Source organism: Vipera ursinii (genome assembly GCF_947247035.1).
Source record: "Vipera ursinii genome assembly, chromosome: 1".
Lineage (NCBI taxonomy): Eukaryota > Metazoa > Chordata > Lepidosauria > Squamata > Viperidae > Vipera > Vipera ursinii.
Genome location: NC_139512.1, coordinates 336,522,968 through 336,537,593, shown reverse-complemented (window position 1 = coordinate 336,537,593; position 14,626 = coordinate 336,522,968). Strand labels below are relative to the sequence as shown.

Genomic DNA, 14,626 nt, shown 5'->3' with positions numbered 1-14,626 from the left:
AGTGCCATCTATGGACTTGATTCTTATAACCAGTTCTGATAGCCTTAGATCGGGGTCTCAAACTTGGTAACTTTAAGACTTGTGGACTTCAACTCCCAGAATTCCTCAGTTCCAGCAGGCAGAAGTGAGAGAACTCGGGACGCTTCTTCAAACTGATTGTTTTTCACTCAGTTTAAGCCTACCCTTATTTTTTACGGATGTAGAGTGATGGCTGCAGTAAAACTGAGCATTCCCCATTCATTTCTGTGCGTGGCATTTTGCTTTAGTTCAGAAACAAAAAGGTACTCTCGAAGCTCCTCGAGTCGAACGCTTGAAGCTGTGGAACTAATATTGCTCTATGAAAGCCTCCCTGCTTTGCGCACGCGCAGTTCATTTCTTTTCTGAACGCGTGCGCACTGAGGCTCCCAGAGTCCGGGTCCAAACATGATGCGGCAGCGTCGGCAGGGAAGCGGCGCGGCGCTTGGTCTTTATGGGGTCGCTGCTTCAATCCTGGCAAGGCTGGAACGTCGGGAAGGTTCCCTTAAGACTCTAGTCTATGGAAGTCACTTCCCGGCAAGTAGACGGTCTTTGTACAACTTAAAAGAGTTTTTTTTTAAAAAAAATGGGGAGTGGGGCTGGGTAACAGATCCTCCACGTGTGAGGATAGACTATCTTTTTAGTGCTAGCTATGGGACGATAGTTACCTTCCTGTGTGCTCGTGGTTTTTTTTTTAGGAAGCGAACTTTTTGAAGGAGTTTAATGAATATTTTGGGTGCAATTTAAAACAAATTTTCTGATGCTCAAAATGTGGAGAAAAGCAAAGTTTTACATTTAGGCAGGAAAAATCAAAGATATAAGTACAGATTAGGTAAGACCTGGCTCAAAAACAGTAACTCTGAGAGTGGATGATCACCTAGCAGAAGCCAAAAAAGCTAATACAATCCTGGGTTGCATAAACAGAGGCGTAGAACCAAGATCTCGTGAAGTATTAGTACCGCTTTATAAAACCCTTGTGCAGGATTAGGCATCATGCTGGCTTGGGAATTCTGGGAGTTGAAGTCCACGAGTCATAAAAGAGCCAAGGTTGCCTACCCCTGCCCTAGTGAGACCACACCTGGAATACTGGAACCAATTTTGATCACTGTACTACAAAAAAGATGTTGAGACCTTGGAAAAAGTTCAGAGAAGAGCAACTAAGATGATCAAAGGCCTGGAGACTAAAATATATGAAGAATGGCTGCAGGACTTGGGTTTGGCTAATTAAAAAAAGAAGAAATAGGGGTGACAGGAGAGCAGTATTCCAGTATTTGAGAGGCTGCCACAAAGTAGAGGGATCAAATTATTCTCCAAAGCACCAGAGGGAAAGACAAGAAACAGTGGTTGGAAACTGACTAATGAGAGAAGCAACCTGGAATTAAGGAGAAAGTTTCTAACAGCCAGGACAATTAACCAGTGCAACAGCTTGCCCTCAGAAATCGTAGATGCTCCATCACTGGAGTTTTTAAGAAGAGACTGGACATTCGCTTGTCTGAGATGGTATAAGTTCTCCTGCTTGAGTGGGCGGCTGGACTAGAAGACCTCCAAGGTCCCTTCCAGCTTCTATTCTATTCTGTTCTGCTCGTTGATTAATTGCAGAATAAATGAATCGCATGCTCTTGTCAAGGAGCACAGCTGGCTCAGGAATTCTGGGAGTTGAAGTCCACGAGTCATAAAAGAGCCAAGGTTGCCTACCCCTGCACTAGGTCTCTACATAATGTGTCCAAAATATAATTTGAGCCTGGTTATTGTACTGAGTTTATTTGTTCAATTGTGCTTTGTTTTTTTTCCTGACTATCCATGGTATTCTGCAGAATTTTGTCCAGCACCAAAATTCAAAAGTGTCAATACTGTTTCTATCCTACTTCTTCAAAGTCCAACTTTCACTTGCATAGAGTGTTTCAGGGAATGCCAATGCTTGTGCTATTCTGATCTTTCTACATTTTGACAAATCACAGCAGTTCATTTCTTGACTGCTTGTTCCTTTACTATTGGTTGATCCTAAAAAGCACAACAATATACCACTTCAGTATCTTCAATGCCAACTCTAGGACTGGTTGCTGTACCTATTGACATGAATTTTCTCTTCTTTATATTTAATTGTCCTCATCTTCTTTATGTTAATCTTTGAGGGATATGGGCGGTTCAGAAATGTGAAACATTAAATAAATAAATAAATAATGTTAATCCAGGTGTTTTTTTTTCCACTTTCACTGACTTTCCTTACAAGAGATTGCAGACCATATGCATTGTCAGGTATCAGAGTAGTATCATTAGCATAATGCAAGTCATTGATATTTTTTCTTCCAATTTTAAAACCACACTTTCCCCCCCTCAAAATGTGCTTAGCATATAGAATGAGTAAATGAGGAGAGAGTAATACAACCTTGTCTCACTCCTTTGCTGACCTGGAACCACTCTTTTCTCCTACGTTCCATCTGGACTATGGCTTTCTGTCTTGTGTCAAAGAGGCAATGTTTTGGGATTCTCATTTTGCTAAGAACCTTCCGTAGTTTTACAGTTTATTTTGTTAGCATGTGAAACTAAAGATACTGTGTGATAGTTTCCACAAACTGTTAAGTCTCCTTTTTTGGTTTTGGTAGGTAAAACTGGCCTCTTCAAATATGTCGTCCGCTGTATGGTCTTCCAATTTGTTGGCATTGTTCGCTTAGTATTGTTATCAATTCTTCTGATTCCATCAACAATGTTCCTTCCTTTTGCAGAATACCCGGCTGCTCTATGCACTTATTTCAGAAACACTTCGTTATTCTTCTGTACTGGATTCCATCATAGATGCTGCTGGTTTGTTCTGTGCTGAAAAAAAGCTGCAGCCACATCTGGCCAAGGTGAACTGGTATGACTATTACTTATGAGAAAGGTTGAAGCCATTTTTATTGCAAGCTAGATTCCATGGGGTTGCTTTCATTTGGTAACTGCAGGCACCATTCTGCATGGAAATACACAATCAGTGGCTTGTAAGTGACTTCAACCCTTGGGTTGCTCACATGGACAGATTTGGGGGAATCTGCAACAGCAGACCCTTTTTCTGGTCCTTGATAAGGCCTTTGGAAATGGAGAGTGGAACAGTGAGAGAAGGGAAAGTCCAACAATATGAATGGGGTGGAATGTAGAAAAAGCATACAATGTCAGCTATTTGGTTTTTTCCCCTCTTTCACTGTTTTCTCTTGCCTCCAGAAGTTGCCCATCCATTTTTAAGAAGAAATTGGATAGCCATTTGTCCGGAATGGTATAGGGCAGGGGTATCAAACTCAATTTCATTGAAGGCCACATCAGCATTGCGGTTGCCCTCAGGGGGCTGGGTGGGTGTGGCCTGGGTGGGCGTGGCCCACTGGGTGGGCGTGGCTGAAGTGTGTATGGCGTACTGGGTGGGCCATCGTTTGCATCAAGGGTGCCTACATGTTTGCATAAAGGGTGCCTATGGGGGCCTGGGCAGGAGTGGGACAGATCTGAGGGTCTCTGGCAGGAGGAGGGTCTCTGGGCCAGGGCCAAGGCAGTGGGGGCCGTTCCCTCACTGTTTCCAGGATGGCTTCGCGGGCCGCATGAAACCACTTCACGGGCTGAATCTGGCCCCTGGGCCTTGTGTTTTACATGTCTGGTATAGGGTTTCTTGTTTAGAGCAAAGAGTTGGACAAGAAGAACCTCAAGATCTCTTCCAACTCTATTATTCTGTATTCTATTCAGTATTCTTTCTTTCTCCACCCAAGCCATTTCTCACGGATTTGTGGGAGACAAGGGATTACTCTTACCCAAATTCATTAGTCTGTTTCTTAAATATGCTGTTCATATTACTAGGAGATCATTGCAATGGCTAGAATAATCAGTGTGGTAATAGTGGTAAAAGTGTTGGATTAGGATTGAGGATACTCAACTTCCCTAAGCTATAAAAAGTCATTGGGCCCATCCTTTCTCAGCTCAGCTTGTAATTTGAGAATACAGATAATTCAGTAATTATATTAACAAGCCCATATAATGTGTCTTGAACATGTGGAGAAAAAGTATCATTTAATTATGACAAGTAAATAAATCCATGACTCAAAACAATATTAGGTGTGCCTTTCAGTGCCTTCTTTCATTCTGTCTTACTGAAGACATGTTCTTACTTCCTTGCTGATGCTATCCAGGTGTGGCCTGTGCATCTTCCAGGTCTTTAAAAAGCTTTCCTGGAATCAATACGGCAGGTATCTCCTCAATCCAATCCAGTTGGATGTAGAGCCAGATGACCCACTCTTGGGCTCAGATCCAAGCTGTTTTCTCCTGCTCCGTTCCTTTCTTAGGTGCTGGTATATGACTTACTCATTGGCAAGGGGCTTCGTGGTGGAGGACGTGGGAAGGCCCTAGTATTGAAGCATCACGCACGTCTCCAGGCTGAGCTTGCCCGGTTGAAAGTCCAGAAAAAAGTGAGCCGCAATGAAGATCTTCTGCCACCAGCAGGAAACTCTGACAAAGGTAGATGCTCAGAATTTTTGGAAGAGGTCAGAAGTAGAATTTAAATAGACTGCAGTGTTATATCAGCTGCACCTGGAAAAAAATAGGGAAAAAAAACTTTACAGCTTTTGGAAAGCCTGTCTAAAGTTTTTGCCCAAATGTGGCAGCAACAGTGCAGGCTTTAATACGGTGCGTCTGAAACTAGGGACAGCTAGTCAGCCAGCCAAAGTTGGATTTGTGTATTGTGTTAAGTCATAAATGAGATTTATTTGGTTTGAGATTTATTTGGTTTGGCTTGTGTGAACCAGCCATTATGGTTCATAAAATACGTCTGCTGACCGAACCCAGAAAACTGGAAGCTACTCAGGCCGTGGTGAAACAAACTTAAGTATAATGTGTGAACGAGGGCAATGCCTGTGAATAGTTTTCTTCCAATCTGGCTACAATCTGTATTCTGGCTATGTGAGATGATGTTCTTGCCAGATCAAAATGGATATAAAAGACAAAGCAGTTACATGTTACGGAAAACCCAGGAACTTGATTTCAGAAGATCCCTGTCTCTTTGTTTTCCAGCACTTCAGGTGCCGCGCTATGTCCGAGTGAACGTATTGAAGACATGTGTGGATGATGTCGTTGATTACTTCAAACGCCAGGGTTACTCTTACCAGGGCCAAGCAGGCCGGTTAGTTTAGTCTTCTCCAACCTCTGCTCCGTATCTCAGGAACAGGCAGGCTCTCTGTCTCCAGACTGTAGTGTTGCAGACTTGGGGGAATCAGCAGTTGCTCACCACCGTTCCTCCTCTCACGTGCAGCCACAAGGAAGAGACTGAAAGCCTGCATTTTCATATCTGCAGCATATCCTAAAAAACTGGTTATAATGGATGAGACACAACCAGGAAATGCGAGGACTTTTAAGCTAGCGGGATTTTGAGAAACAACCCAGAAGTAGGCAGTAGAACATCACTGTCAGACCATTGCCAAGGAGGTGACATAGGCATGCCTGTGAGGCAAACCTGGCTTGAAGGAGACTTAGGTTTGCTTAAAACTAGCCTGTGCTCACTGGCTACAGTTAAGCTGAGTTTACCCCAGTAAAGGGTAACATAAGATGCTGCAGTTGGCACCCTTACTCGATTTTAGGCCAGATTGAAAGAGGAAAAAGGATGTGGAGTCTGGGGGAAGTTAGTTTTCATCCACATAATACAAAAGTAGACCAAATACATTTGTGCTTGCCACTCTGCACCAATTTTTTATTATTATTATTATTATTATTATTATTATTATTATTATTATTATTATTATTATTATTATTATTATTATTATTATTATTTGGATTTATATACCGCCCCTCTCCCAAGGGACTCTCTTCCCTCCCATAACCCCTTTCTTGAAGCAACTTTTGCTGGCTCTTCATCTCTGATCCTGCTTTTCTGCTGCAGAGCAAGAGGCTTTTGACAAGAGATGAAGTATCTCTCCACATTACTTACCTGATAGATACTTTCTTCATTGATGGACAGGCTTATTTGTGTCATGCTGCTTGCATTCAGAGAGCTCTGCTTTCTAACTCCGGTAGGGAAGAGTTTCTTAGCTTAGTGAAGAAGCAACAGCTTTCCATCTTTATTACTATCATTTTCAGTATGGAGGAAGTGATCTTATCCGGGAAGAAATTCCTGCTGGACCTCCATCTTCCTGACCTGCTGATCTTCCCTCCTCAGGCAGACCTTCATGAGAACCAGCTCTATCAGGCTGGACACATCATTCTCCAGGACAAAGTGAGTAGCTGGGATGGTCCCTCCACCTGGATCAGTGGGAAGGGCTGGTGGAGCTGTTTAGCTGCCAGCTGATCTGCCTTGGTGAAGTTGCCCAACACAGTCAGACTCTTAGATGGCCTCCCTCTTCCTTCCAAGTGAGCTTCTGGCTGGTTTCAGGCTTTTAGACTTTTATGCTATTGTATTGGAAGTGTTTCCTATTTCATCTTGCGATATCTTACCACTTTTCATTTTGTGATAAATTCTCCAGATGAAATATAGAAATGTCTGCTTAGCTTTAATAAGCTGTTACTCGCCAAAAAAAAAAAGAGAGAGACATCATTCATCATTGGCATCCTTCAGTCTCGAGAGACTATGGTATCGTGCTCTGGAAAGAGGTCCTAAAGCAGCATCTGGTGTGGCTAAAAAGGCCAATTTGAGAGTGGCAGTCCCTTCCACACTGAGGGCAGATACAATCTGTCCCCTGTCCAGCCCCCAGATTTCGCTGGTTTGGGGACTGCCTCTTTGCCTCAGCCTGCCGCGCAAGTGTCTCTTCGAATTGGAGAAGGCCATGCTGCGTCTTTAGCCTCCAACCTGAGCGATCAGAGGTCAAGGTTTCCCAGCTGTTAATGTCCATTCCCAAGGCCTTTGGATCCCTCTAGCAGATATCCTTATATCACAACTCTGGTCTGTCTCTGGGGCGCTTTCCTTTCAGTGGGCATTAAATGTTTCTTGACAATGTTTGAGAAGCTGCTCTTGAGGCTGGGGGACATGGAAAGAGGGTGATGGGCCTGCCATATATGGATAAGTGCATTTATCTCGTGTGTGTGTGTGTGTGTGTGTGTTTGTGTGTATTTTAACCCTAGGCCAGCTGCCTCCCTGCCTTTCTCCTGAATCCTACTGTAGGGTCCCATGTGATCGATGCCTGTGCTGCTCCTGGCAATAAAACCAGCCAGCTGGCTGCCATCATGAAGAACAAAGGGTAAGGGGAAGGAAAGGCAGTACCATGTATATATGAAGATGTTTTAGGCAACATTCTAGGGTACAGAATCCTCTGTGGCAGTTTACAACACAACAATAATTTCTACAAAGATCCGGGTGATAATGATAATGTAGCATTTTTATTAGGCTTCCAGAAAGACCTGGAATAGATTTTGGGAGCACCTGTTCTCTAGGTTTGCATGGTATTAGCATTCCCCCCCCTTTCCCCATTTCCTCCCCCCTCATCTAGTCAATTTTGCAGATCTGATTGGTGAATTGAAGGTTGCTCAGTTCTTAATCCCTACCTCTGGTGCTGCTGAGCATTATGTATCTGCCTTTCCAGCTTCCTTTTGCTCCAGACAATCTCCTTTGTTTCCTCCTTCTGGAAGCAGAGGTGAAGAATTTATGCAGCCTCAAATCAACCCCCCCCCCCAACAATATATTCCTTCTGTAGATCTCCTTGCTATAGTCCAGGGGTGTCAAACTCAATTTCATTGAGGGCCGCATCAGCATTGCGGTTGCCCTCAAGGAGGCCGGGTGGGTATGGCCAGGGTGGGCGTGGCCTACTGGGTGGGCGTGGCTAGAGTGCATATGGCCTACTGGGTGGGTGTGGCCAGCTCTACATCGTTCGCATCAAGGGTGCCTATGGGGGCCCGGGCTGGAGTGGGACAGATCTGAGGGTCTCTGGCAGGAGGAGGGTCTCTGGGCCAAGGGCAAGGCAGTGGGCACCGTTCCCTCACTGTTTCCAGGATGGCTTTGCGGGCCGCATGAACCCACTTCGCGGGCCGGATCTGGCCCCCAGGCCTTGTGTTTGACATGTCTGCTATAGTCACCTAAATTTCATCCCAGTTGCAGGTTGATTTTTTCTAAAAAAAACAACCAAACACTTGTGTGGTTGAGTGGTATGAGAAAGGATAATACAATCCCAAAACTCTTTTCTACATTTCTTAGCTGCTTAGTATCTGCTTTCTTCTTCCAGCAGCTCTCAGTTCTGCAACCTTTCTCCTTCCATACTCTCTTTTGGAATAATGGGAATTTTCCAAGGCAAAGTTTAATTTACTCCAAATGTATAATTTAGATTTTTACATTTAAGATAAAGCAATTTCTACTACTGGAAAAATAGTAGTTCTCTATATTCTCTAAATAATATTCAACTATTTCCAATGTGCTAAAAGTTTAAATTATTATCTAAAACAGACATGTCAAACACAAGGCCCGGGGCCCGGATCCGGCCTGCAAAGTGGTTTCATGTGGCCCGTGAAGCCATCCTGGAAACAGTGAGGGAACGGCCCCCACTGCCTTGGCCCTGGCCCAGAGACCCTCCTTCTGCCAGAGACCCCCAGATCTGTCCCACTCCTGCCCAGGCCCCCATAGGCACCCTTGATGCGAACGATGTAGAGCTGGCCATGCCCACCCAGTAGGCCATACGCACTCTAGCCACGCCCACCCAGTAGGCCACACCCACCCAAGACCATGCCCACCCGGCCCCTTGAGGGCAACCGCAATGCTGATGTGGCCCTCAATGAAATTGAATTTGACACCCCTGATCTAAAATATGCCAGTGATCTTTATAGAAACCACGGGATACAGTCATAAATATTACAGTAGTTTTTTCAATTTACTCCCAAATTTGCAATTTTCATTTGCAATTTATATTTTGGGATTTAGGCGAGAAACCCCTGAGACAATTCTGCTTGGCTAAATATGAGTTATTTCACAATTTGCAGCTGTTTGTTTAGTATATTTAGTTTAGTTTAGACTTTGATCACAGCTTAATTCATGTAAATAATCATATTTATAGAAAACAGCCTTCCCTCAAGAAATTCTTAAGCAGAAAAAAATATCTATCTCACCTGCCTCTTAAATTACTTGATGAAACTCTTATTTTGTAACATCCATACATTTATGCTTGTCATTCTGCATCAGTTTATCCAAAAGCGCAAATTAAAAGAGTGATCATCTGAGGAAATCTCCACTGGATTTTGCTGGAGGTTTTATAAATACACTAAATAACATATTACTTGTTTATAAATGATACATTAAGAACATTAAGTCAGGTCTGTGTTTGCTAAGAAAGTTTCTGTTTAAATTTAACATTTTCATCATTTTTTTTTACCATGGCCTCAACATTTTTGGAGAGTTTACTTTTGTAATCTAGAGGGGCTTGTGTCTATAGTTGGATTCATACAAATCATTCTAAAATGATTTTTTAAAATTGGCTTAGTATGTTGCATGAATCTGGTCATTGCAGATTGTGGATTAATAGTGTGTGTGAACCCAAGGTATCTTCACCGGTGAAAGAACCCGTAATATTTGTGACCCTAAGAACACTACTTGAAGAGTTTTGAAGGTTGTGAATGTCTATGGAGACTCTCAGTCTTCCAGGTCATAGTTGTCCCAAAGATGCTTTTTCATGAGGCAACTGGACTTTCTTGTTTTTCTTTGAAGATGTTCCTCCATAACAGACAAAGAAGAAAACAATAAACGAAGCAATGTAGTCATTCCATGCATTGCAGGAATATCGGAAAAGCTCAGGAGGATCTTCAGCCAACACAACATACATGCACACTTCAAACTCAAGAATACACTAAGTCAGAAGCTTGTCCACCCCAAGGATAAAACACCCAGACACAAATTGAGCGACGTGGTATATGCAGTACAATGCAGTGAGCCATGTGCAGATCTGTACAGTGGGGAAGCAAAACAACCACTTTATAAACACATGGCACAATATAGGAGAACAAACTCATCAGGGCAAGATTCAGCAGTCCATCTGCATTTAAAAGACAAAGGCCACTCTTTCGAAGACAGCAAAGTCCACATTTTGGACACGGGACTACTGGTTTGAAAGAGGGGTCAAAGAGGCCATCTGTGTCAAAACTGAACAGCCCTCTCTCAACAGAGGGGGAAGGATACGGTATCATCCTTCTCCAGTCTACAACACAGTCCTTTCAATAGTTCCAAGAAGGCTCCACAGCAGGGGTCTTCAAACTTGGCCCTTTTATGACTTGTGGACTTCAACTCCCAGAATTCTTCAGCCAGTGTGCCTGACTGAGGAATTCTGGGAGTTGAAGTCCACAAGTCATAAAAGGGCCAAGTTTGAAGACCCCTGCTCCGCACCCATTTGCACTACTCAGGTGACCCTGATGACACAGATAAACCTCCAAGTGGCCTCAAGGACTCTCTTAAAAATACAAATTACCAGCTGCCTGCAAGGAGTATAAATCCTTCCATTCCCCACCATCCTGTCAGAGCTGAAGAAGCTTCTTGGATGAGAAGTGAAACATCTCCAAAGAAAAAACAAAGTCCAGTTGCCTTGTGAAAAAGCATCTTTGGGACAAGGTTGTGAGTGGTTTTTAAGCACCCATTTCTCCCCTTCAAAGCCTGCAAACCACAAAACGGTTGGGAGGCTTCTTGCTAACTGCCCCAAAGAGACACAATGGGAAACTGGTTTTGCCCACTCCCCCTCATCCTGTCTATGGGATGACAAAATAATTAAAGTGTATCCTTATAAGCCACAAGAATATGGTTACCTTGGATATTTTTGTTGGTTGAACCCAGTCTCTATTTTTGTTGGTTTAATGACAGAACTAACTATTGGCTGCAAAATTACCATTATCTTTTGTAATGTAACTCCTGGACACCCTTCACACAGAGGGATGAACTTTGAAGAAATAAGCTTCCAGTCTTTGTAGGTTTCTGGATGAGGCAGCTCTCATTTGATTCTTCCAACTAGAAAGCAAAAAGAAGTCAGGTTAGAGAAAATAGATCCTGTCTTCTCAAGTCTGTCCTTCGGAATGCCCTGCAGATGACTAAGCTTTGGGTCACTTATCTTGGAAAGGAAAAACTGCTTGTGGTGAAATTACTGTTTTCACATTTCTCTCCTGTGGAGGTATCTGATCTTATGCCCATGTGTCCATGGCCACTCAAAACTTCCTTCCGTCTCTTGAAATGCAGACAGATCTTTGCCTTTGATCTTGATGCCAAGCGGCTGGCCACCATGAGCACTATGTTGGTACGGGCAGGGGTCACCTGCCATCAGCTGGCACACCAAGACTTCTTAGCAACAGATCCCACTGACTCCAAGTACAGCAAAGTGAGATACATTCTCCTGGATCCTTCATGCAGCGGTTCAGGTGAGTAAAGGTGGAGGTGGATTTCCAGCTTGGACTTATATTAAATACAAGCTTATTAGGAAAACGGATGAGAGATCATCAAGGTATTTTCTCTGCCGCCTGCAATTGCAACAGTCAAGAATATTCTAAAAGCCCCAAGGCCATACATTGTGCCTTTTTATCCAAGATAGGAAGTTGACAGCCAATTAGAGCAATTGGAAATGGTTTTTGGGAGGAGGGCCATTTATGATTTGACTTTCAGATATAATGATGATTTTTTTTCCAGCTTAAGTGTAATAGAATGGAGTTGATCTGGGTTTGTATACATAGATTTACAAGCAAATTTTAAAAAGATAACTATATGGTTCCAGAGCCAAATTTCCTACTTCTCCAGGTAAATAAAGACGGGTATCTTTAAGTAGATATCAAGACTGAGAGCCCAATATATACCAGTGTGATGCCTCCCTGGATGGCCAAGTTTTGACAGCTACTGAGGCGTATGATGTCTGTTTCTGTGGCAGGTATGGTCAACCGCCTGGCAGAGGAGGAAAGCACCTCCCTGCCTACGCGACTGCAGTCGCTTGCTGGGTTCCAGCGAAAAATGCTGGCACATGCATTGCAGTTCCCTGCCCTTCAACGGCTGGTTTATTCCACATGCTCGGTGCACAAAGAGGAGAATGAAGATGTGGTGAAAGATGTGTTGGAGCAGGAGGGAGAAGCCTTCAGGTACAAGAAGGTGGTTAAACCAGGGTCTGCCTTCCTGGAGCTGGTAGAGCTTGGGCTGAAAAGTGGCTTGGGTCTTCCTTGCTACTATTTTAAGGATTGCTGGTGGAAACGACTGTATAAAGCTAGAAGTCTCTTGGAAATCAGTATAGATCAGGGGTAGGCAACCTTGGCTCTTTTATAACTCGTGGACTTCAACTCCCAGAATTCCTGAGCCAGCCATGCTGGCTCAGGAATTCTGGGAGTTACAAGTCCACGAGTCATAAAAGAGCCAAGGTTGCCTCCCCCTGGTACAGATCATCCTCTTGATACTTGATGCCCTCCTAGTGTGTAGACCTACAGCTCTCTCATGTTTCCAAACGTGATCAAACTAACTGGATTTCTCCAGTGCTTTCATCTTGTTGGCCATTCATGACAAATACATTTGAAATCAACAATCCTTCTATCTTCTATTTTAGGGGCTGGGATAGCTGGGGACAGGGACGAAACTTTCCAGTTTCATAGCCATTAGGAATTAAAGCTTCCTAAGTTAAACGCAACTCTTGGTGATTTCAGGGATATTCCGTGTAGGTACCATGGCGGCAGCATAGCAGTGGTTTGCTATTGCCATCTTCTAGGATGTTAGATTTCCCAGTCTAGAGGGCTACCTGATTCAAGAATAACAAGGTCTGGACCCCGGATCAGCCAAGGTGTTAGATGCTGCCATGCAGCTCATTAGACAATTTTGAAAGGTGGAAGTTTGCTTCCCTGGTACGACTGCAAGGTAGTAGGCAGCAGTGTTAAAAGGACAGGGAAGCATTGAGTTCTTTAAAGTACTTCTCTGCTTTTCTTCCTTGGAGATTGGTAGAAGTCCTGCCATCCTGGACCCCTCGTGGCTTACCTGTTTTTCCTGAAGCTAAGTGCTTTCTCCGAGCATCGCCAGAAGAAACACTGACTAATGGATTCTTTGTAGCAGTGTTGGAAAGGAAGCACACAGAAGCACATGCTGCAAGGTAAAAGAATGCTCTCTTTGTACCCTGTAAAGGTAGTCCTTGATTTACAGCTATTTGTTTTGTGACTCTTCAAAGTTAGTGATGGCATGGGGAAAAAGTGACTTATGACCAGTTTTCATTGAACAATTATTGCAGCATTCCCATGGTCATGTGATCAAAATTTGGGTGTTTGGCAGCCGGCATGTATTTATGATAGTCCTAGGGTCATTTGATCGCCATTTGAAAACTTCCCAGCTGGCTTCCGACAAGCAGTCAATGGAGGAAGCTAGATTCGCTTAGCAAACGCATGATTCACTTGACAGTTGTAGTGATTCGTTTTACAACTGTGGCAAAAGTTGCAAAATCAGGCACAACTCGCTTAACTTTCTTAGCGACAGAAATTTTAGGCTCAGTTGTGGTTGTAAGTTAAGAACTACCTATATGCTCTACAGCAGGGGTGTCAAATTCGCAACGTCACATGACATGTTGCGACATATCGTGAGTTTTTTTCCATTGCCGGCAATGGGGTGGGTGCGATTTCGGCATGACGCATCCAGCCCGCGGGCCGGCAGTTTGACACCCCTGCTCTACAGCATAAATACTCTTATATATGTTCTCTATGCTCTATATTTCTGTTATTAAAAAAAAAGTATGATTCCCATCTTTCAGAAAGTCTTAAAGGATTCTGGAGGTCAAACCTATGTAGTTTGTGACTCTCTGCCCTCAACCCTGGCAACAGGATCCTACTTTTCACAATTGAGATAAGCTTCAATTTATCTTACAAACCTGCATTATCGGGCCCAATAAGCCATGTGCCAGTCTTGAATTAGACAATAGGCACAGTCTAAATAGAAACTGAGGTTTTTTTCAGGTGCAGAGGTGGTTCTGTCAAAGCACATCTTGTTAGGAAGAAACAGTAATTTCTTTTCCACATAATACAAGACTCAAATGTTACAGGCAGGAAACAGATTTTATTTCTACAAATAGGCAGCCAACATCCATCTGCCTGTCTTCTCAGTCAGTCATGGGAGAACCCTTGGTGCAATTTAACATCATCTCTGCACTAGATAAAAGTTCCATTTGCATGGCCACAGACTCCCCTTATGTTAATCTACTCTATGCATAACTTGTATCTTCAGAGTTTTATTATTTTGCATATTTTGAATTAGTCTTAATATGTTTCAAATACTTATGTCTTGATTGCATTTTTTATATAGGAAATAGCTTTTTGTTCTTTGTGGTTTTGCTTATAGTTCTGCAGTGCTGCTTTCAGAGGCTGGCAGTAAATTAGAAACAAATCCCAATCCAGCAACCAGGAAACGAAAAAAGAAGAAACAGATGGCTTTTTCAAATAAGTGAAATTCTTTAGAAGCTTACTGGTCTTTATCAATGGATTTTGCAAGAGAAAGACCTTGGATGGAAATAAAAGTGAACTTTTCAGTCAGTCAGTGTGGACATACTGAAATGGGAACTTGCAGAATACTGGTTTTTGGCAAAAACATTGTAAACCGTGGACATGTAACCACAGGATACTGCAATACTCATAAATGTAGGGCAGCTGGTGAGTGCCCAAGGTTGAGGCAGCCATCAGAACTTGAAACCAGGCTGTAATTACGTGTGTGTGTGTGTGT

At 43.2% G+C, this 14,626-nt stretch overlaps 1 protein-coding gene across 2 annotated transcripts; it reads left to right on the top strand.

Annotated features, from left to right (window-relative positions):
• Window positions 1-421: 421 nt before the first annotated feature.
• NSUN5 (NOP2/Sun RNA methyltransferase 5) lies at window positions 422-14,595 on the top strand. Of its 2 annotated transcripts, none has more exons than XM_083378634.1 (10): window positions 422-552; window positions 2,739-2,861; window positions 4,311-4,482; window positions 5,035-5,143; window positions 6,094-6,229; window positions 7,072-7,187; window positions 11,144-11,322; window positions 11,823-12,027; window positions 12,864-13,016; window positions 14,249-14,595. In XM_083378634.1, exons 1-10 carry the CDS (start codon window positions 424-426, stop codon window positions 14,352-14,354), a joined length of 1,428 nt encoding a protein of 475 aa, XP_083234760.1. In that variant the 5' UTR covers window positions 422-423; the 3' UTR covers window positions 14,355-14,595. The 2 variants fall into 2 exon arrangements, with proteins under 2 accessions (XP_083234760.1, XP_083234761.1); XM_083378635.1 differs by lacking the exon at window positions 14,249-14,595 and adding an exon at window positions 13,665-14,229.
• The last annotated feature ends 31 nt before the right edge of the window (window positions 14,596-14,626 follow it).